Genomic DNA, 23440 nt, shown 5'->3' on the forward strand with positions numbered 1-23440 from the left:
CAATCTACTCACCATCCCCTTCACCAAGCAACTCCTAATTTCCCTTGAAGACCAGTTCAGGGACTTCCCTGGTGGCGCAGTGGTTAACAATCAGCCTGCTAATGCAGGGGACACGGGTTCAAGCCCCGGTGTGGCAAGATCCCACATGCCGCGGAGTAACTAAGCCCATGCACCATGGCTACTGAGCCTGTGCTCTAGAGCCCATGCTCCGCAAGAAGAGAAGCCCCGCTCGCCGCAACTAGAGAAAGCCCGCGTGCAGCAACGAAGACCCAAGGCAGCCAAAAAAGAAAAAAAAAAAGTTCAAATGTTTCCTCGATGGTGGAGACTTCCCCAATTCCCTAGGGCTCTGCCTCCAACCTCCAGGATCCCTTGGCATCATACCTCTGTCTTTATTACAGGCAGCCTCACGTTACTGGTTGAGTTCCAAAGATAAAAGCCAGGTCTTTTTATCTTGTACTATTCCCAACACTGTAGAGTGCCTGAGGCATAAATACTTAGGTAATAAACAAATTTTTCCAAGTACACAGGACATAGAGTATATCCTGCTCACTCAAGTCTACTACCCAGCCTGTTACTGTTTCCAAAGACCCTACCTACACTGCTAACCCCAACCTCTCCCCTCCTCTTCTCTTGGCCCCAGGATTCTGAGGATGAAGAGTCAAAGCGCTCACTGGGGTGGCCACTCCCACAGCCAGCTGACAGCATTATCACAGCAGGGCAGGCCAGTGAGCTGCTGGCCATGGGCCCCTTGATTAAAGGAGTAAACTGCACCTAAAGAGCACTTTCTCTCGCTGAAGGCAGACAGAGGGGACATTTGATGTGCAGTTGCCAGATTTACGGTCTGTGTCATTTAAAATGTGAGAGTGGGATGGTGGACATAAAAATGTACATAATATGACAAAAACCCTGCCACGGCCATTATTTACAACTCACTAAGAGCCAACAGGCTGGCAAAAATGTACATAATATTATTTAGTTCTGTGACCTACTTGCCACTTTTACAAAATCACCACGACTACACAGTTGGCTCTTGAACAGACAGTGTGTGAACCGTGTGCGTCCACTTATACATGGATTTTTTTCAAGAGTAAATACTTAACGGTTGGTTGAATCGCAGATGCAGAACTGTGGATACGAAGGGCTGACTGTAAAGTTATACTCAGATTTTCAACTGTGCAGAGGGTTGGCGCCCCTAACTCTGGCATTGTTCAAGGGTCAACTGTATACCTCATTAAATCAGATAAACTTTGGAATAGGTTTTGATTATTATTCTAGATTCTACAATTGCTCAGCACCTACTGGAGTTGGCTTGTTCTTTCTTTTTTTCTTACGTTAAAGTAGAATGGTTACCTGCTTACAGTATTTTCAGAGGGAGCAAAGTAATTTTTTTTTAAGTGTGAGTCACTGTCACACAGTGACCACCATCACTGTCAATAAATAAGAATGAAGGAAGGTAGTTCCAGAACTTGAAGTAAGGTTTATTCCTATGAGTGAGGCTAATAAAACCAGCAAGCACATAGTTAACTGTAATACATGCTAAGAGATGGGCTATAATTAGGGTGGTTCCCAAACACTGAAAACTTTAGTACCCGTGCTGATCTATATTCCATATGTAATAGTTTTCATGAAGCTATAATCAACTGAGTAGGATGTTTCTTATTCTGAGACTGTCCATTCTCCTCTTTTGTCAACATGCCTTTTCTTTGAAATGGTGGTAATAAATAGTGGGTTTTTTAAAATGCCTTTACTTGGAATATTTAAAACTGGTAACTCATGATGGATCCTAATATTGCTTTTGCAATGTTACAGTTCCCTGAAACCTAAGTCTGTCTGGGAACCACCATGTTAAAGTGTCTGAAGAGACTTGGGAAATAGCCAAATCCAGCTTACTTGTCTAGAATGCAGTTTTAGAAAGGAATAATTAAAATGGAAAGCACATCATGCATTTCCCCAAATTGTGCCTAAAAAACAAAAATAAAAACCTGGGACTTTACAATATTATATATACACAACACTTAAGATTCCCAACGGATATTAGCATCTTAAAGACTCTTAAGTCCTCGTAGTAAGCAAAGATCAGTTTAATTCAGGAAAGGAACTTTTTTTTGTTTTGTTTTCCAGACAAACCTGGTAGTACCCTGACAAACAGTAGGAAATGCTGAACTAATCAAATCTACTGAAGTGTGTCTAAAAACAGAATGTGTTAATTAGGGGAAGTGTGTCTTCCTGAAACCTGGGAAAGGGGCAGGGAATCACCCCACCTTCAACCCCTCCAAAAAAGAAAGTATGGCAGTGTTTTCTGTGGGGCTTCTCCGAGAGAAAGTTACATAATCTGGTAATAGGGTTTTTCTACTTCAGTTTCTCTAAAATCTAGGGGGGAAACATGCATGTACATCACCATTCCTCAATACGGATGGCCAACTCCTTTTGATCCAAATGGCAAGCTCTGGATAGGGAGGACAACATTCTGGTCATCAAAAATATCCATCTCCTACATGCTAAAGTAGCAAATTAACTCCTTCTTTTTTTTTCTTTTCCCCCAAATCTTCTGGCTGCTCCAGGAAGCATGTGGTATCTTAGTTCCCTGACCAGGATGGAACCCGCGCCCCCTGCACTGGAAGCGCAGAGTCTTAACCACTGGACCGACAGGGAAGTCCTGCAAATTAACATTTTAAAAAATCGCTTATGAATTTGGTCGGTGTGGCAACTGAGTGGACTGATAAATTTGATTCTCAAAACCAGAAAAACTGGGGATCATGTCCTGGAATATGGCAACCCACGAGTGGCTCCTTAAAAATTCTTTAAACCTCAGTGAGACAACCCAGAGTGGATCATTAAATCATTTTAGTGGTTGGGATCAGCTGTTTTGGTTTTGGTTTTGTTTTACAAAATGGACTTGAGTAGCCTATATCAGGATAGAATATATGACGTAGTATCAGAAAGTAAATATAAACACTTTTGCTCCCGGGTATACTTCACGTATGTACAGGGCCTCAATCAAATTGTATTTCTTAGTGTAGATCCAATCAAAAAGTTCAAAAGCCACTGTTCTAAGCTACCCAATTAGCTGTCTAACTTCAGCTTATAAATAGGAACTTCTTGGCATAAAAAAGAACAGCAATTATTTTATGCAAGCAAGGGGTTAAAAAGAAAAAAGAATGGCACCGAGAGGTACAAGACTCACTGCTCTGGGCTCCTGAGAGGGGGGCAAGGAACCTTGTGCTAGGTCTCTTCTTAAGCCATTAAAGGGCATTATGTAAGCCCACCACTAAACAGTCTGGGTTTTTTACAAAGGCACGGATAACCAAAATGCACTTCTAAAGGAAAACAAAAATGTAAGGAATTTATTCCCATATTGATTTAAAAAACAAAAAAAACTTCACAGAATAACTGACACTCTAAACTCTTATACTTCATAGAAAAATAAGGTCCTCTGTGTCCACCGAAATGGAATTGTGCACCAACTCAAAAGCAACGCTTAACTTTCCAGTGTGAACAACGTTTGGTTCCAAGCACAACTCAAGATCATTTCTATCTTTACAGGTTATTATTTAGAAGGTCTAGTTAGCAACTACAAAGCAATATAAATCAATGGGATCATTAAATAAAAATCTTTGATCCTGCTTTTTTATAAACCACCCATATTTAGTGAATATTATATTGGTCCAGGATGTCAAGAAATACAAAATGAGTACAACAGTCTATGGCCAAACAGCCTGCAGGCTGCCAAAAAGAAGCGAGATTCAAGCACAAAATAATTAGCCCTAAGGCACCCTTTCCCCCTCATGCGAGAAGGCTGGGACTGCTGACTGAAAGCTTCTGAAAACACTGGAATCCTAATGTCACCTCCCCACCTGAAGCCTGGCATCTCACTGACTCCACAGAGTTCAAAAAGGGGGAGGGAGTGCTCCCACCCTCCAACTAAACCTCTGTACCTATAGCATTACTGAAACCGGACACAAATTGGTTACGCTTAAAAACTTCTGCGGATCTACCATCCAGCTGACCTTAGCCAAAACAATTTTTAAAATTCCTGTTTTAAATTTTAGAATCTATGCATAAAAAGTTCATCTCCTCACAAGCAAAATTAGGATCTGACCCCTTCAATTCTAAAAATTTCATTAGCATAAGCCCACATGTGTTCTAACACCAATCCTGTGAAATGCTTTGTGATGGGAAGAATGCTTTGTGACTGGCTATTTCCAAAGTGCACATTAGCTGCAAGCAGCCTATCTTACTCTGCATAAACCCTCCCTGTCCAATTTCGTAGCCACACATGGCTAGTGTGAACTTTTAATGAGGCTACTGTGACTGAGAAACTGAATTTTTAAATGTATCTTAGTTTTAATTAATTTAAATTTTAAGGGAGTTCTCTGGTGGCCTAGTGGTTAGGATTCTGGGCTTTCACTGCCGTGGCCCGGGTTCAATCTCTGGTTGGGGGAACTGAAATTCCACAAGCCACATGGTGCAGCCAAAAAAAAAAAATTTTTTTTTAATTGATTGCTTACTTCTATTACTAGAAAACTCTAGTATGTTTGAAAAAACTTGGGTATGTGAATGTACTTTTTCAACTGTAAAATTTATCAAATCTAAATACAGATCAAGCATTTCTAATAAAATTTCACATTCAAACTGAAATGTGTTATAAAACACACAAGAGATTTTGAAAACTTAGTATGAAAAAAAAGAATGTCAAATATCTCATTAATATTTTAAAATCTGTTGCATGTTGATTTAACTTTTTGTACATATTGGGTTAAATAAAATATATATTATTAAAATTAATTTCACCTGTTTTTTTCTTTTTTTTTCTTTTTGGCTGCACCGCGTGGCTTGCGGGATCTTAGTTCCCCGTGGAACCCAGGCCATTAGCAATGAAAGCAGAGTCCTAACCAGTGGACCGCCAGGGAATTCCCTCCTTTTATTTGTTTTAACGTGACTCCTGGAAAATGTAAAATAACACATGGCTCACATTCTATTTCTACTGAATGGTGCTGGCATAACCTAATGATTCCCAAACCTTTCCCACCGGAACACCTTCCAACACCACGTTTGGGGACGTTGCCATAACCAAATACTGTTCTTCCTGTGCGGCATCAAAACCTGCTGACCGCATCTGAGATTGAGAAGTCCTTCCCTCATCTTCAGTGACTCACGACTGTCCTACACAAGCACCTTTCTTTAATCCTTTCCCAGGTCCTCTTTCTCTTCCTGTCCCCAAGGCCCCATTCTCAGTTCTTTTCCATTCTCTGCACCCATGGTGACCTCATCTCCTCTCAGCTTCAACTATCACTTCTATGTGGATGACTTCCAATTCTTTATCTCCACTTCTGACCTCTTTCTCAAGCGTCAGCTCCACATTGCCAGCTGCCTGCTAACCAGTTCCATCTGGAAATCCCACCAGCTTATACTCTTATACTCTTATACTTATACTCTTATACTTATACTTATACTCTTATACTCAATCCTTCCAGTATGCCTGACCTGGAATTCCCCATCTTCATTTCTGCTGAAGATTCCCGTCATTCACCTTGAAAACCTGGAGTCCCTGGTCCCTCTTCTAGCCCCACTGCCACAGTCTTAGTGCAGGCCCTTTCACAACAAGCCTCCTACTTGGCCTGCCTATCTCAATTCTCCCCTCAGTCCTGCCCTCTCCCAATCCCACCACTCCCAGTCCCTCCTCTGCCTCACTGCCATACTAATATTCTCAAAATACCACATTGATCACATTGCCTTCAGACTTTCAACAGACCCCGCACTATCTGCCTTGGCAATCCAAACTACTCAGCAGGCGTCCCAGCTCTCCCATAGACATTCAGACTGCCTTCAATCCCCTCTGAACACAACTAACCCTCCAGCTACAATGCTCTGCCCTCATGTCTGCTCTTCACAATTCTGCCCAATATTTAAGGCTCAGCTCAAATAAAAGGTCCTCATATGAAGACTTCTCTGATCAACCCAGCCAAAATTAGCCTTTCTCCTCCCTCAAACTCCTTTTGTATTTCTAATGGTGTATTTCTAATGGCTGTAGTAATGGGAGCACATCTGTGGTCTTACCCCCTTTATAAAATAGTGTTCTTTTAACACTTGCACTGCACATTGCCATTTCTGGACATCTTACCAAAGAAGTCAACTTAAAATGGAAAATCTTGGTAAAGTTGGGACCACTGATGACTCTCAAATCTACCTCCAGCCAGATATCTAATTACTCCAGACCTTCATTTAGATGCCCCAAGATTAAATTACTCCAAAACTGAACTCATTTTCTCAATCCCACATGTGTCTCTCGTCTAAATAGACCCTAACTCCGTGAATGGTACCACCATCCATCAGCAGGCCAGGCCAGAGACAGAGGTGTCATCTTTTATTTCCCCAACCTCAATGATCAGGTTCTGTGAAATCTTCTTCCTAAATGCCTCTGGATTTATCCACTTCTTCCCAGCTCTGCTGTCAGCCCAGGCCACCATCACCTGAGATTACTGCAATACCATCTGGTCTTATACTCAATCCTCCAGCCATTTTCTACAGTCCAACTAGAGCATATCTTTCAAAAGTTCAATCTGATCCGGTGAAATTCCTGCTGAAAACCCTTTCATTGTTCTCGGGATAAAGACTTCCAAACATGACTTATATAGACTCTTCCGCAACTCACCAGTGTTTACCTTTTCCCTTTCACTTCTCATTTCCCAGATTGACTTATATACTCTTCCGCAACTCACCAGTGTTTACCTTTTCCCTTTCACTTCTCATTTCCCAGATTATCTTTTCTCTTACACACACCACGCTCCAACCATGTCCAAGTACTCTACATACAGTTCTCCAAATATGCTGAAGTCCTCTCTTGCCTCGGGGCCCTTGCATAAGCTGGTCCCTCTATGTGGGTTGGGTGTCCCTCTTTTGTAATCACCCAACACCCTGAGGACTGGCCAGGCTCCTTGCATTTATATTCTTTCTAACCTCAGCAATGGTACCTGGAAAACAATCTTCCTACTACTCCTATGTTAGCTCTTATCCCAATGTCTGGCAGGTACTAGGTATTCAAATAATTATTTGTAATGAATGAACAGATAAAAATTTTGTTTTTCTTTGAAACAAATTCCAGTCCAAGGTCAATGAATGAAAGCTATTTGTCACCTATATTAATTCAACAGCATTGTATAAAGTGGGCAATTGACCTAAATTTTAATTTTATCTGTCTTTTGAGTCAAAACTATTACCAGTTTGGTTAAACAGAGTCTACATGTGCAGGCTCAGAACAATGAAAATGAAGGAAAAAACACTGTATTTATATTCTCCTTTGCCTTGTAAACTTTAAGACCAATTCATTTGAAACTGTTGAGAACCTTTTGATGCAAAACACAGAATGTATGAAAAGCAGCCAAGCAAATGTGGATACACCACAGAGGCAGAGCCTGAAGGGAAGGGAGAGCAGGGAGAGATGACCTCAGACCATAGGAATGTAGGGACTTGAATAAAAGAAAAGGCTCAGCGCTGCCCCTGCCCTCATCCAAACTGAAGCTCTGGGCAATCAGTGTCCGCGCGTCATGATCCTGGGAGCCATGAGAGGATCAGGCATCTGTGGGGCCATAAAAGCCTTTCTGGTTTACTTAACAGAGAGAGAGAAAAGGGGAAGGAAACACTGAGCAACGAGACTAGGTGCTGGCCCCTTCATATAGCATTTCCCTTCTGCTTCCCAACAACGTATTATTCCCATTTTACTGATTAAGAAACAGGGGCTTGGGCTTCCCTGGTGGTGGGTGGTTGGGGGTCCGCCTGCCGATGCTGGGGACACGGCTTCGTGCCACGGTCCGGGAGGATCCCACATGCCGCGGAGCGGCTGGGCCCGTGAGCCATGGCCGCTGAGCCTGCGCGTCCGGAGTCTGTGCTCCGCAACGGGAGAGGACACAGCAGTGAGAGGCCCGCGTACCGAGAAAAAAAAAAAAAGAAAAAGAAACAGGGGCTTATGGTCACATAGATGGTCCTGGTGATCTTATACTCAGGTCTAATTCAAACACATTTTTATTGAGCACTTACTTGTGCTAGGCCCTATTCTAGATGCTGAGGATTGAGCAATAAGCAAAACACTAAAGTCTGCTTTGGTTTGTGGGGAGTGATGTACCACACACAAATAATGTGATTTCAGATACTGACACAATTAAGGGGCATAAAAAAAAGTAAAACTAAGGGATATGATAGAGTGACTAGGGAGGCAACTTAAGTTGCAAGGTTCTCAGAGATAATTTAAAAGATAATTTTGTAGGCCTAGAAAAAAAAAGGATAAAGTGACTATCTCGTCAAACCTTAAATCGAAGTCTCTAGAACTACCAGAAGCAAAAACTTACCATTCATTCCCTGATTATCAGTAAGGAGACAGACCATCAGGTGAAAGAACTATAGCGTTATCCTAGTCATAACCCAAAGCAGTAGGTTAGACAGTCATCAGGTGGCAAATATTTCCACATGAACCGGTGGCTGTTCAGGGCGATGGGCTGACCAAATTAATTCTTAGCTCCCCCTGCACCTACACCAGCACCAGGCATAATAAATGACTGCTGAATATTTGAAGAAAGAAAGGAAAACATGTTAAAATGTCACCATCGCGGGTTAAATCCCTTTCCAGGCCAAGTGGCTTCAATTCACCCCACCCACTCCACCACAAGTCTTAATCACAAGAAGGTGAGGGAAGTCGGATTAGTGTAAACCCTTGAACAATACTGTACTAGGAAACAATTAGCATAGGCTGCCCCACTCCCCAGCCAATGATCAGAAACCCCACCTTTAAATTCCAAGTTCCACTTAAAGAAAATCTAATATCCAAATGATAATTAAAAATTAATAAGGAGTAATTATTTGGCTTCTTTAAATAAGGGTTCTCCTAATGCAGATACTCAGGCTACTTATGTACCAGGTACTTGTTCTAACTGTTGCACACATAGCACCAAGGAAAAGCCACTGGTTCTTTACCTGGGTATCTCCCTTGTTAGATGGGTACTCCTTGAGGGGAGGGACAAAGTACATTCACCTGTGTTGCCTCAGGGACTTGTCCAATTTAAACTGCAGAAGGTCAATGATTATACTGAGTTGTAAAAATTAAATTTCTCCAAAACTTTTCAGTTCTGGGGAAGTTGGGTAGGGTGAGGCCCACCCCTTACTACTGTTATCTGCTGGGGCCTGCTCTGCAGAACCTGAAGGTCTCATCATCACATATCACTCTTTCTGTGTCTCTTTGTAGGTTTAAGAGCTGGAAAAGCCTTAGAAGTCTCTGCTTCAATTTTTAGAAGTTGATTTTTAAAGGACTGTCCCAGTGGCAACAGAGAATAACAAATGGCCATTCAAAGCTGAACAACAGGGTTGAGTTTGCGCCATATACCAAAGATGCCAATGCTTCCTTTCTGGCACACAGATGGAAGGACTGAAAAACAGTTTAAAAATAAGATACCACTTCTGATAAATAGGCGCTATCAATTTTTGTGACGCTTCAGTAAAATCTTAATAAAGAATCTGTGACAATTCTTCCTGAGACAGAGTAGCCTTGTGAATAATGACATTAATATCACAAGTAGACTCAGCATTGGGGGTGGGGAGACTTTAGTGAGGATTATATTATTTTTCTCCAGTAAGAAACTTCCCCTGCATACACTGTCTCATTTTTAAAAACCACAACATGCAAGTTCTAATATCCCTGGGGTTTTGCTGTTCATGACATCAGCTACATCTCTAAAGTTTTTAGATTCATTTCATGCCACCAACAGAAAGAAAACTTCAACAAAAGGCACAAATACCATCCATCTGCACACTTGATTTATTACTCATTTTTATTTGCTCCTGAATTCCCATAGTCTGGTGTGCCATAAGGACTGGCCCTGAAGGAACTTCGATCCAAAATGGCAGCTGAGCTTCTGAAACTCATCAGAGCCATAATGCCTCACATACGTGAAACCAGGTCTTATTTATCGCACTTCTCAACCTGTCTAGGAGAGAAGAATATTTACCAAAACATTTCAAAGAATCAGATGGCATTCTGTTAGTGTTCATTATATCATTATTCTTCTTGCCTAAGAGAGCAGGCACCCTGCTTCTGGTCCCTCCGCTCTGCAAACTGAATTAAACTGCTATTCACATGTTTACAGTCCACAAAAACAAGCTAATGGCAAAACATGGAAAGCTTAGGTTCTTCTCATTCTTCTTCTGTAAGGCCAACTTAGGAAATGGGTGTAAAATGAATCATCTAACAAGTAAAGCCCCAAATAAGAGCTTTCATTTTCAGAAAAAACAACAACAAAAATCAGAGCTCTAATTTTCCTTAGGTCTACCACAAAGCAACACTCCCTATCACTATGGTAATTTCTGTCTTTTCCTTTAAATTCAAGCTGTAAAAAAAATTTTTAAGAGACAAATTTGTTCCAGATTACCTCCTGACTGTAATGTTTCCAAGCCCTCTTACACAAAAGCTGAACTTATACCACCAAAAAAATTTACACTGAATTTACACCGTCACTTCTCTACTCATTTCCACTAATATAATAACAACATTAATTTTAGAAAAATAATAAAATACTTGCTCTTTAGAGACAGAAGACTTTAATTATCTTTATGAATTCAAATGGAAAGTCTTTTTGTTAAATTAGCATGAAAGTCCCTTCATCTACACACAATTGGCCCAAAGAAACAGGCCATTTTCAGCACAAGAGGCCAATCCATTTTAACAGTGAATAAAGCTTTTGAAAGCACTACACACCCTCTTCCAGACTGTCAAATTTTCAAAATGGTCCAGCATTTTTTTGCATTTTTTTAACACTTTCAGGTCCAGCAAACATCTCATAATTAGATTAATTAAAAAGGAAACAACAACAGCCAAAAAAAGCCACTGCTCACTTCTGATCAAAATTATTCCATTTATGCTTAATTAGCTTTAATCCAAGTCTACATATTTAATGATGGGGATATGAGAATTCAACCTATTTGCATATTTTAAATGCCCTTTCTAAACTATACTTTGTAACAGATCCTTTCAGCCCACCCGACCGAGAAGCATTACATCACACTCTCACAATGATAGGGGGAGGTGGCTCTGAGAAAGCAAGTTTTCAGCCGCCTTCCCTCCCTGTTCCCAGGCTTTCTAGAATCCTGCATTAGGAGTAATGGAATTTAACTTCAGTGCACTGCACACACAGTTTCAGGGGTAACACATACAGCTACTTATTTAGGTGACCCAATATGACCACTTCACAATGGATACGTGGCTAAAACAGGCAACTACACACACAGATGCTGAATTTGTGCTGAAAAGCACAGTTCATCTGTGTAAGATTAAACAGAAATTGTAATCTATGAGAAACGAATAAAGCCAATCCACAGGAGAAACTGATAAAGAAATAATTCCTAATTGGGAGGAATAGCTGTTTATACCCTTTAAAACACCATGTTTACAAGATAGTCCCACCATTTGGTTCGAACCACAATCAAAATAAAAGCGCATCTGGCTGCATATTTGAGAACACACACAGAGACCCAGTGCAAATGAGCGCGCGCAGAGGAGAGGGGTGATCCACACATTGCTTGGGAGGTTTTCAAGCAGGGGAATCTACAAACCCCAAACCTCCTGGTGTTCACTCGCCCCCAGCCTGATGTTTAAAATGGATCAGGTCTTATTTTAGGTTTTACATCTCTCTAGGAAGGATGGCCTAGCATTAAAAAAAAAGAAAAGAGAAAGGTTTTCCCGTGGTAGTGCTTGCCCTCCCAGATCCTTTGTCGGCCTTAGCAGCCGAAAGAATGCAAACCCATTTATATTTATGCAAATTTTTGCAGCAGATTTAAGGGGGCAGGGAGAGGTCTGTGTTTTTTAAAAAACCTCTTTCTAAATACCAAATTTCCAAATACTCGCAGCTTCATTTATTTGCAAGACAGAAACGATGATGAAAATCTGCATATAAATTAAAAGTGCAATTAAATCACTTCAAAATCAAATATTTTACCAAGGCTTTTCCATTTCTAAAATGCCGAACCAAAAGTACATCATGGGTCTGATTTACACAGATTCACGAAATGTCTGAAGCCAGCCTCCACGCTAGACAAATGTCGATTTGCAACACCACTAGTGAAAACGGTTAGACAAGATCCATATAAATCAATTGGTTTTAAAAAATTGAAAATATTTACCAACCTCATAAAGTGCAGCAGTGCTTAAATCCAGCAAATTGAGGCATACAAGGTAGAAATGGAAATGAAAAGAGGTCCAAAAAATGATTTCTTTTTGTCTATCTGTTTTTTTGTATTTTAAATATTCAGAAACCAGCAGAGACTCTGTCGGCCATTTTGGCTTGAACTAACTCTCACACTCACTCTCCCTCTTGCTCTCTCTCTCCCCCTCTGTCTCTAAAGGAAACAGCTTTTTGTGACCTTCAAATAGAGGCGGATCATGTGACTTTGGGTAGGTTTGTCAATCAGGAAAGGGGAGGGAACTGGGACTGAAACTACCTTAAAGGGAAAGCGGCCCTTTTCCACTCACTTTCATTTGTGAAACGCTGTTATCTCATACTCTCCACCTACACACACTGAATGTGAAAGTGGCAACAGCATAAGGATAACAGATGAACAAAATATAAAAACCTTTATTGGTTTATAGAAATGTTCTCAGTTGCTAACGATTCTTACAGATCCTGGAGCTTGGCTCACTTGCTACAGTTATTCTCTGGATGTTTGGGCGAGCACAGGCTGGCAAACAACTCTTTAAAAAGGGGCTTAAACAACACCTTACCCAAACAAGAGACTTTCGTCTTAAAAGACTGAGGTGAAATATAGGACACAACTGATCTCTAACAAGCTCCTAAAATGCACAGGAAAAGACTGAAAGGAAACATACCAAAGTATAATCTGTGAATGCCAACTCAGAGAGGTTAAGTGACTTATCCCAATCACACAGCTAGACAGCTGCAGAACAGTGACTGGTTTCCCAACTGAACTCCACATTTATTGTTTCGGGTGTACGTATGTTTGGTACCTCCTCCCCGCACCCCAAATAAAAACTATGCTACAGCACAGCAAGCTGGCAGATCTGAGTCACCTTTAATCCCCTCCCCGACCTGAGCAAGCAGCTCAGCAGCTGACCTAGAGTCAGCGCTAAAATTTAAAACCTACCTGGTCTCCCCCATTCCTAAGAGCCTTCTTCTGACTCGGTGCATCTTGCTTTCAACCCACCTAAGAAAACTACGCTGGGTTTGCGTCTCTAGCTCTGGGGCTAACAGGCTGTGTAACCTTAGTTAGACAACTCCCTTTACCTTCCAGGCCTCAGTTTTCTCATTTGTGGAATGTAAGGACTGGCCATCAGTAGATGGTATCTTTGATTCCTTTCAGCCCTAAAACTGTACTCGGCTTCTTTGTTTTTAGCAGTTCTGTTTCATCTTATCCTTGCCATCTCAAAAGTCATTACCCCAGGGAAGTTTTCCTTGACCCTCCCCGTCTAGACCAGGCCTTCCTGTTCAACACTCGCATAACTTCCCTTACGACTTCTTCATAGCACCAGGCGTAACTGCAATTTATTATTTGTCAAAGAAGTTGCCTATAGTTGGTCGTCCCCAGTATGTAGAAGGACACATACCACATCTTCCTTCACTGCTGTGTGAGGCCTGACACCTACCTAGCCCCACATAGTAGGTAAATAAATGAATGAATTAATGACTTAGACCTCCATTCAGAAGTGCTGGGCTGAACAGAGGAAATGTGCTATCCAAATACAAGGAATAAAAGTCACATAGTTTCCAGAAAATCATCTCCATCTATTTGTTTTAAGGACTGCTTGAGGAAATAAAGTAACTAAAATCATATAAAGTGGGCAAAAGTGCCCTGTGACTATCAGACTCCATCTATTTCTATGAACCAGAAAAGCTCAGATTCCACAGTGTGATTCTCCCAAATGAACTGGGCTGACCAAGCGTAATCTGACATGCCAGCCAGCACAGAAATGATGGATTCTGTAAGCCCAGCGTTCCTTGAAAAGGAACCTACGAACCCTTTCTAAATCCCACACGTTTGTCATCCTGGCTTCTGGGTCTTTATACAGTCTCCCTCCTTAGCTTTTTCCACTGTGATAGAAGAACCAGAAAGGAGCTGTTTCAGGGCAGACAGAGGCCAATGCCTAGATGATCTGGCAGCTTGAATATTTATGGCGTAAACGCTTCCACTGTCTTTGCACAGACCCGAGTGGAGTAGGAGCCAGGACCTGAACTGACAATTGAGATTGTAAGCAAAAGCAGGAAACTCCTATGATGGAAATTTTGAACATTTAGTCTATTTTTATCCTTCCAATACCTTCCAGATGAGCTACGGAAAGCTTACTTATGTGGAGCATGCTCAACATGTTAAAATGCATGGAAATTGTACAGCTGCCTTGTTTTAATTTGTGATGAACAGAATTTCTTTATAAGACTGAATTTTGCCAAGTCTCCACTCCTCAGTGCAGAATATTATCATATAAACGTGACTATGTGTTTCCTTGTGTTATAGCAAGCTGCACAAAACGTAGAGAAACAAACACATTTTAAAGCAAAATATTAGCTCTATTTTCAAATGATATGATCAATTTTCTTCAACCTCCAGGAATCTTTTTCTTGGTGAGATACCTCTAAACTTAAAACAATTAGTTCAATTGTTCATCTAAAAGAAAGAAGTGTAATAAATGCACTATTTCCCCTGTATTTCCAGGCATTTTGGACTTTGTGATATAGTTATACTTATTGTTACAATTAGACAGAGTTTTTAAATTATATTACAAAGTGAGGATACAAAGTAACAAAAAATGAGTTTACTTTTAAAACAAATAAACCTGAACTTATATGTTCAAATGAGTGTTATCTTTCAAAGTTGGCACCTTCGCTGACTATATAACCACTACTAAAATATTTGTATGAGGAAACATGATTGAAAAATAATGAACTGAACATATTTAACTCAAAAATCTACAAAATGAGTAATGAACTCAAAAAATAAATTAACAATGATAAAATCATAAAGAGTAGACTGAATCTTTATTGATTCAAAAAACTTTTGCTTGTTTTAAAATGAACCTATCTACAAAACAGAAACAGACTCACAGACAGAGAGAACAGACTTGTGGCTGCCAAGGGAGAGGGGTGTAGGAAAGGGATAGACTGGGAGTTCAGGTTTAGCAGATGCAAACTATTACATAGAGAATGGATAAACAACAGGGAACCATATTCAATATCCGAGATAAATCATAATAGAAAAGAATATTTAAAAATTTATATATATGGGGCTTCTCTGGTGGCACAGTGGTTATGAATCCGCCTGCCAATGCAGGGGACACGGGTTCAAGCCCTGGTCCAGGAAGCTCCCACGTGCCGTGGAGCAACTAAGCCCGTGCGCCACAACTATTGAGCTTGCACTCTAGAGCCCGTGAGCTCTAGACTAGAGCTAGCTCACAACTACTGAGCCCGTGTGCCACAACTACTGAAGCCCGCGCACCTAGAGCCTGTGCTCCGCAACAATAGAAGCCACTGCAATGAGAAGCCTGCGCATTGCAACAAAGAGCAGCCCCCGCTCGCCGCAACTAGAGAAAGACTGTGTGCAGCAATGAAGATGCAACGCAGCCAAAAATAAATAAATAAAGATAAATTTTAAAAATTTATATATATGTATAACACACTTTGCAGTACAGCAGAAATTAACGCTGTAAATCAACTATACTTAAAATTTTAAAAAAATTTTGTTTCAAAAAATAAATAACTGGGCATATACCTGGAGAAAACCGTAATTCGAAAAGATACATGCATCCCAATGTTCACTCCAGCACTACTTACAATAGCCAATCAACCTAAATGTCTATTGACAGATGAATGGATAAAGAAGATGTGGTATACATATATATATAATAGAATACTACTCAGCCGTAAAAGAGAGTGAAATAATGCCGTTTGTGGCAACACGGAGAGACCTAGAGATTATCATACTAAATGAAGTAAGCCAGATAAAGACAAATATCATATGATATCGCTTATACATGGAATCTAAAAAAATGATACAAATGAGCTTATTTACAAAACAGAAAGAGACTCACAGACATAGAAAACAAACTTATAGTTACCAAGGGGTAAAGGGGGTTGGGGGGGATAAATTAGGAGGTTGGGATTAATTTATACACACTATTATATATAAAATAGATAACCAACAAAGACCTACTGTATAGCACAGAGAACTATACTCAGTATTTAGTAATAACCTATAAGGGAAAAGAATCTGAAAAGGCATATATATATATACACACACACACATATCTGTAACTGAATCACTGTACTGTACACCTGAAACTAACACAATACTGTAAATCAACTATACTTCAATGAAAATAATAACAATAAAAATTTAAAATTAAGTTTTAAAAATTAATAAAAAATAAAATAAAAGTGGATAATCCTTTGGAAAGTCTGATCAATTAAAAACAAGAGAGGGGCTTCCCTGGTGGCGCAGTAGCTGAGAGTCCGCCTGCCGAGGCAGGGGACACGGGTTCGTGCCCCGGTCCGGGAAGATCCCACATGCCGCGGAGCGGCTGGGCCCGTGAGCCATGGCCGCTGGGCCTGCGCGTCCGGAGCCTGTGCTCCGCAACGGGAGAGGCCACAGCAGGGAGAGGCCCGCGTACCGCAAAAAAAAAAAAAAAAACCCATTGCCGAAATGTGTTAGATAATTATTCAAAGAACTAGCCTCTGAAACTACGTCAGGCATAAGTAGTTTTCTTCTATCAAACAGATAATTTCATGTTATCTCTACTGTTCCCGAACTTATGGAGACAGAAGAGAAAGCTTCCTAATTTCGTCTATGAGGCTAACATATTCCTGATACCCATCTGGACTCAGATGCGGTATGAAAAATAAAACTACAGACCAATCTTCATTTGTGAAGACGAACACAAAAATCCTAAGTAAAATATTAGCAAATAGAATTTACCAGTTTTAAGAGAATAATTCATTATGACCATGTAGGGTTTATACCAACAATTCGAGGATTGTTAAATTACAAAATCTATTAACATAACTCTTCATTTGTTCAACAAGTATGTATTAACTGCTTTCTCTGTGTCTGTGCTAGGTGCTGCGGATACAGTAGTACCAAACAGGGTAGGTTCTCGTCCACATGGAGCCAATATCCTCATGGGAGAAGGAAATTCACTGAGAAGGAAGTAAAGAGTTGATGGGATGTGGAAAAACAGAGAGGCTCACTTTAGATCAGGTGGTTAGGGAAGGCTTTTCTCAGGAGGGGCATTTAAGCTGAGCTGAAAAGCAATTGCTTGAGTGTTGAAAGAACAAGAGGGATGATCAGGATAGGCCAGGTGACCAGGGGAGAGAGGTGGGAGAAGAAGCCGAGGAGGTGGGAGGGGCTAGATCATAGTGGGTCTTGCAGGCCACAGAAAGGATGTTATTGTTAAGAACGGTGGAAAGTCACAAAAGAATTTTAAAGCAGGAGAGTGAACAGTGCCCTTTTATCCATTACGCAGTCTCCACTTAATATCTCGGATCTACAAGCTTTTTAAGGGTCTAGGCAAATGTTTGGGACCTGAAAAAATATATTTACAAGTCCAAAATACAAAAAGAAAATTATAACCATAAAAATTAATAAATGCTTCAGTGTCCTTGGAATATAACACCCAACAATCTCATTCACTAAGTTTAGCATTTATAAGGTTTCATTACATTTGAAAATAATTCTCACTTTGCAAAAAATACTAAATATGTTAATTATTAAGAAATCTTAGGTGATTACAAATTAAGTCAGTTATTTGTAGCCAAAGAATTTCAGAAGCAAAATTCTTTTAACATACGATAGCAAAAATAAATAAAACCATGTATTTAATATGGGATGAGGGGCTTCCCTGGTGGTCCAGTAGTTAAGAATCTGCCTTCCAATGAAGGGGACATGGGTTCGATCCCTGGTTGGGGAACTAAGATGGCGGGGCAACTAAGCCCATGTGCTGCAACTAAGACCCAACACAGCCAACTAAATAAACAAATATTTTTTTAAAAAAAAATAAGGGATGAGGGTACCTTTTAATATGTTTCCTATAAAATGGGACAAAGTCTCCAAAACCTCCCAAAGTAAACATTCCAAGGACCCATGGAGGTCTTACTACCACTTTAGGAGAGACAGAATCAGAGTTATGTGTTCAAAAGCTCATCCTGGCTTCTATATGGAGAATACACTACAGAGGACCAAGTGGAGAAGCAGAGACAAGTTGGAAGGCAACTGTGGACTTCTAGGTGAGGGAGTCAGATGGAGGTGGTAGAGGGGCTTCTATCGTAAGTTAGATAACTGGTTGTTGTTAAGAATGCAATCTGCGGGACTCCCCTGGTGGTCCAGTGGCTAAGACTCCATGTTTCCAATGCAGGGGGCCTGGGTTCGATCCCTGGTCAGGGAACTAGATCCCACATGCTGCAACTAAAGATCCTGCATGGGGGCTTCCCTGGTGGCACAGTGGTTAAGAATCCACCTGCCAATGCAGGGGACACAGGTTCGAGCCCTGGTCCAGGAAGATCCCACATGCTGTGGGGCAACTAAAGAGCCCGCGCTCTAGAGCCCGTGAGCCACAACTACTGAAGCCTGTGCTCCTAGAGCCCGTGCTCTACAACAAGAGAAGCCACCGCAATGAGAAGCCTGCGCACCACAACGAAGAGTAGCCCCTGCTCACTGCAACTAGAGATGGCCTACGTGCAGCAACAAAGACCCAACACAGCCAAAAATAAAATAAATAAATTTATTTTTTAAAAAAATGCTGCATGCCACAACTAAAAGATCCCGCGTGCTGCAACTAAGACCCGGTACAGCCAAATAAGTAAATATTAAAAAAAAAAAAAAAAAAAAAAACATGCAATCTGTGACCATGAAGTATAGTAAGGCCAATCCACCCTTTCAAAAATAAGACTCCAAACTCTGAACTCACCGTTCATTCAGTCAAGAACCATCTTTTAAGCATCTACTATGTATTAGATGCTGTGCTAGAACCAAGCCCAGGAGGGTACAAAGAGGATTTTAACACCTTGAAGGACAGAGACATGTAAATCCATAATTAAAATATAGCATGGTAACTGCCATAATTAAAGAATAAATTGAGATATATAGATAGTTACGCTATAAGAATACAAAGAACTAACTGCTGAGAGTCAGAAAAGGTTTCACAGGGGAGGTAAGATTTTAAACCAAGTCTTAAAGAATCAGTAGGAGTTCGTCGTGTAGAAAACACAGGAAAGGCAAAAGCTTTTCTAAGTCTTATCAACTTCAGTACTACCAAATGACAGCGATGATGAAGGCTGATGAGAAATAAATGTAAGAACTAAGTTTGTTCAGAATTTTTATCCCCAACAAAGTCAGAAGGTATATAGATAGAAATAGTAGTCAAAACTACAGTGGAATCTCTAACACAACTAGAATCCAAAATCTTTGGAGAAGGTTAGCATTTACACTCCTATTACACATTTATAAATTAGAATGCTAGCAGACCTTTTAAGGAACATTAAAAGAAAATTCTCAGATTCTTTAGAACCAAACCTCAAAAATCAAATTTGCGTCTGGAGGATGCCTTCCTTGACACTCCTGTTTGAGTTCAGTGTCCTCCTCTGTGCTTCCTGGCACCCTGTATATGCCTCTACGGAAGCACCTTCAAACCCTACTGTTATTGTTACCCATTTACTTGGTGCTTCCCCCTCTAAACTATGAGCTTCTTAAGGGCAGGGTATATGGTTATTATTTCTATCTCTAGTACACAGGAGGAATTCAATTAATGTTTGCTGAATGAATGACCAAATGAATAAGCAAAAGAATGAATAGATGAATACTATTAACCTGGGTATTTATAAGAGGCAAAAGAAACAACACTTAACATCCTATAATTAGGAGATAAGACGCTGGACAGTCAACAAGAAAGTATAAGATAAATTGTTAACTATATGGTTCCAACCCTCAGAGAGACAGGAGTTAGAAAATTGAGACACTATAGCTCATCTGAGCTGAGTTTCAAAGGAAGGACAGAATCATAATGGTCAAAATAGATGTTTCAGCAATGTGTGCCATCCTGTTATTACAATGGTGGAGTTGGTAGGTGTGCCCGGGCCAAACAGTGGGGCTCCATGGCCCAAAAAGAGTGTGAATTTTTACTGCACATGCTCAATAATCCATAGAGTAATGCTGAACTTAAGGGTTTAGGGGTAGATTCTCTGGTCATTGAGCACATCCAGGTGAATGAAGTCCCCAGGATGTGGTGCAGGACTTAACAGAGCTCATGGTCAGATCAACCCATACATGAGCTCTCCCTGCCACACTGAGATATCCTTACTGAAAAAGAACAGATTGTTCCTAAACCAGAAGAAGAGGTTGCACAGAAAAAAAAGATATTCCAGAAGAAACAAAAACTTACGGACCAGAATAAATACCACAAAAAAATAAATGCAAATAAAAGTAAAACAAAAAACAAAACCAAAAGAACACAAAAAAACCCAGATGCTTCAGTATGAAGCTAATGAAGCTTTAGCTGCAGGACCCCTCACTTTCATGGGGCTCTCCCAAAGCCCTAGGAGGGGTCCTGAAACTATGCCCAGATGATCTCTCTTTTTTTTTTTATTGTAGTAAAATATGTAAAATTTACCATCTTAACCATTTTTAAGTGTACAGTTCAGCAGTGTTAAATATATTCACATTGTTGCGAAACAGATCTCCAGAACTTTTTCATCTTGCAAGTCTGAAATTGTATAGCCATTAAACAACTCCCCTTCTCCCCCTCCCCCCAGCTCCTGGTAACCACCATTTTACTTTCTATTTACATAAATTTGACTACTTTAGATACCTCATAAAAGTAGGATCATACAGTATTTGTCTTTTTGTGACTGGCTTATTTCACTTATAATATTTTCAAGGTTCCATCCCTGTTGTAGCATTTAATAGGATTTCCATCATTTTATGAGTGAATAATATTCCATTTCCTGTATATACCACATTTTGTTTATCCATTCATCCACCAATGGGACACCTGAGTTGATTCTACCCCTTGGCTATTATGAATAATGCTGCTATGAATATGAGTGTGCAAATATTTCTTCAAGACCTTGCTTTCAATTCTTTTGGATACATAACCAGAAAGGGGATTCCTGGATCATTTGGTAGTTCTAATTTTGAGTTTTTGAGGAAACTCTACACTGTTTTCCATCGAAGTTATGCCATTTTATAATCCCACCAATAGTGCACAAAGGTTCCATTTTCTCCAGATCCTTGCCAATATTTATTTTGTTTCTTGCTTTTTTTTTTTTTTTTGATAGTAGTTATCCTGATGGGTGTGAAATGACATCTCATTGTGGTTTTGATTTGCATTTCCTTGATGATTAGTGATGCTGAGCATCTTTTCATATGTGTAAAGGCCATTTATTTTATCATCTTTGGAGAAATGTCTATTCAAGGCCTTTGGACATTTTTTAATCAGGTTATTTGATTTTTGCTGTTGTTGAGTTGCTCTTTATATATTCTGGATATTAATCTCTTATTAGATAATATGATTTGCAAATATTTCCTCACAATCTGTAGAATGCCTTTTTACTCTATGACTGTGTTCTTTGATGCATAAAAAATTTTAACTTTGATGTAGTTCCATTTGTCTATTTTTGCTTTTATGCCTATGCTTTTGGTGTCATATCCAAAAAACACTGCCAAGTCCAATATCATGAAGCTTTTTTCCTATGTTTTCTTTTAGGAGTTTTATAGTTGTAGGTCTTAGGCTTAGGTCTTTGATCCATGTTGAGTTAATATTTGTATATAAGTATAAGATAAGGGTCCAACTTCATTCTTTCGCAAATGGGTATTGAAAATTCCCAGTGCCATATGTTGAAAAGACTCTCTGTTCCCCATTGAATGGTCTTAGCACCTTTGTCAAAGATAGTCTGACCTTATATGAGGGTTTATTTCTGGGCTTTCTATTCTTTCCATTTGCCTGTTTGCCTGTCTTAATGCCAGTACCACACTGTTTTTGATTACTGTAGCTTTGTAATATATTTTGAAATTAGGAGTGTGAGTTCTCCAACTTTGTTCCAAATGACCAATTATTTTTAAAAATGTGCAAAGGCAATGTATTTTTCCTCACAATCTTAACACAGATTGTCAAAACCACAGCCTCTTTCCATCTCAACTCCCCCCCACACCATGATCCCCCCTGTCAATAGAGTCAGAGTGGCTATAGGCCTTTGGGGGATTCCTAAAGGGAAAGCTGTGTTGATGATATTTTATTGGTTTGGGGTTTTTTTTTAATTAATTAATTTATTTTTGGCTGCACTGGGTCTTCGCTGCAGTGCATGGGCTTCTCACTGCGGTGGCTTCTCTTGTTGCAGAGCACAGGCTCTAGATGCAAGGGCTTCAGTAGTTGTGGCATGCGGGCTCAGTAGTTGTGGCTTCGGGCTCTAGAGCTCAGGCTCAGTAGCTGTGGCACACGGGCTTAGATGCTCTGCGGCATGTGGGATATTCCCAGACCAGGGCTCGAACTCGTGTCCCCTGCATTGGCAGGTGGATTCTTAACCACTGTGCCCCCAGGGAACTCCCTTTGGTTTTAATGGAATATATTTATGTGGTTCTCAGTCACTTCCTTGTATGGCTGAGTTACTATTAACCATCCTGTGAACAAAGATATTGCTGGGCCAACTCATTGTGCATACTGACAGAAATGTGCAGGGCCAGATCATACCATGATATAAATGTGTCAATTCAAAGAGTATTTCAGGGTAGTCAATATACGAGAAAAAAATGAAGCCTTGCAATCGTATAGCCTATTTGTAAAAGATACTTGCTAGAGGTTTTCCCAAAATCGATAACAATCTTACAAATTTATATGATATAGCCAATAACAGGTTGTGAAGATGAAAGGAACTTCTCTAATCTATCAATAACAAACAACATATTTTGGTCAACCATGCTATAGAAAACACTGAATTATCTCTATCTCTTTTTAGAAAATATCACAGAATTGTAATATGAAGGGTCAATCAAAGAGTAAGCAGCCAGAAAATGTTGGGAAAAAAACTTTACAGCAATGTGTTAGGCAAATATTAATACAAATTAATATAAAATATTATTTGTCAACTTTTTTTAAGTTGCCATTTTTGTGATTTCTTTCCTCATTGTAAATAAATATTCACTTTGTACCAATTATGTATTTGAAATTTTCTTTTTGTAAAATTTTATTGGAGTAGAGTTGATTTACAATGTTGTGTTAGCAAAGTGATTCAGTTATATATATATGTATATTCATCCTTTTTTAGATTCTTTTCTCATATAGGTTATCACAGAATATTGAGTAGAGTTCCCTGTGCTATACAGTAGGTCCTTGTTGGTTATCTGATTTTCTTTTTCCTAAAGAGCATTCCCACAAAACCTAGGTTTGCTCCTGGTCAGAAAGAAGGGTCTCTTT

General features: G+C 39.9%; 1 protein-coding gene across 3 annotated transcripts in view; it reads right to left on the reverse strand.

Annotated features, from left to right (window-relative positions):
* The window catches only part of TNRC6B (trinucleotide repeat containing adaptor 6B), a 190894-nt gene that overhangs the window by 123880 nt on the left and 43574 nt on the right, over positions 1 to 23440 (reverse strand). The window contains exon 1 of one of the 3 annotated variants that reach the window (XM_007453989.1): positions 12164 to 12366. The exons of 1 other annotated variant lie outside the window; for it this stretch is intronic. In XM_007453989.1, coding sequence (XP_007454051.1) covers positions 12164 to 12168 — 5 coding nt within the window. In that variant the 5' untranslated portion in view covers positions 12169 to 12366. Of the gene's footprint in view, positions 1 to 12163; positions 12367 to 23440 lie in introns of those variants that run through there. One more of the 3 variants, XM_007453990.1, reaches the window with a different exon arrangement.

The sequence above is a fragment of the Lipotes vexillifer genome, unplaced genomic scaffold, assembly GCF_000442215.2.
Source record: "Lipotes vexillifer unplaced genomic scaffold, Lipotes_vexillifer_v1.1 scaffold382, whole genome shotgun sequence".
Taxonomy (NCBI): domain Eukaryota; kingdom Metazoa; phylum Chordata; class Mammalia; order Artiodactyla; family Lipotidae; genus Lipotes; species Lipotes vexillifer.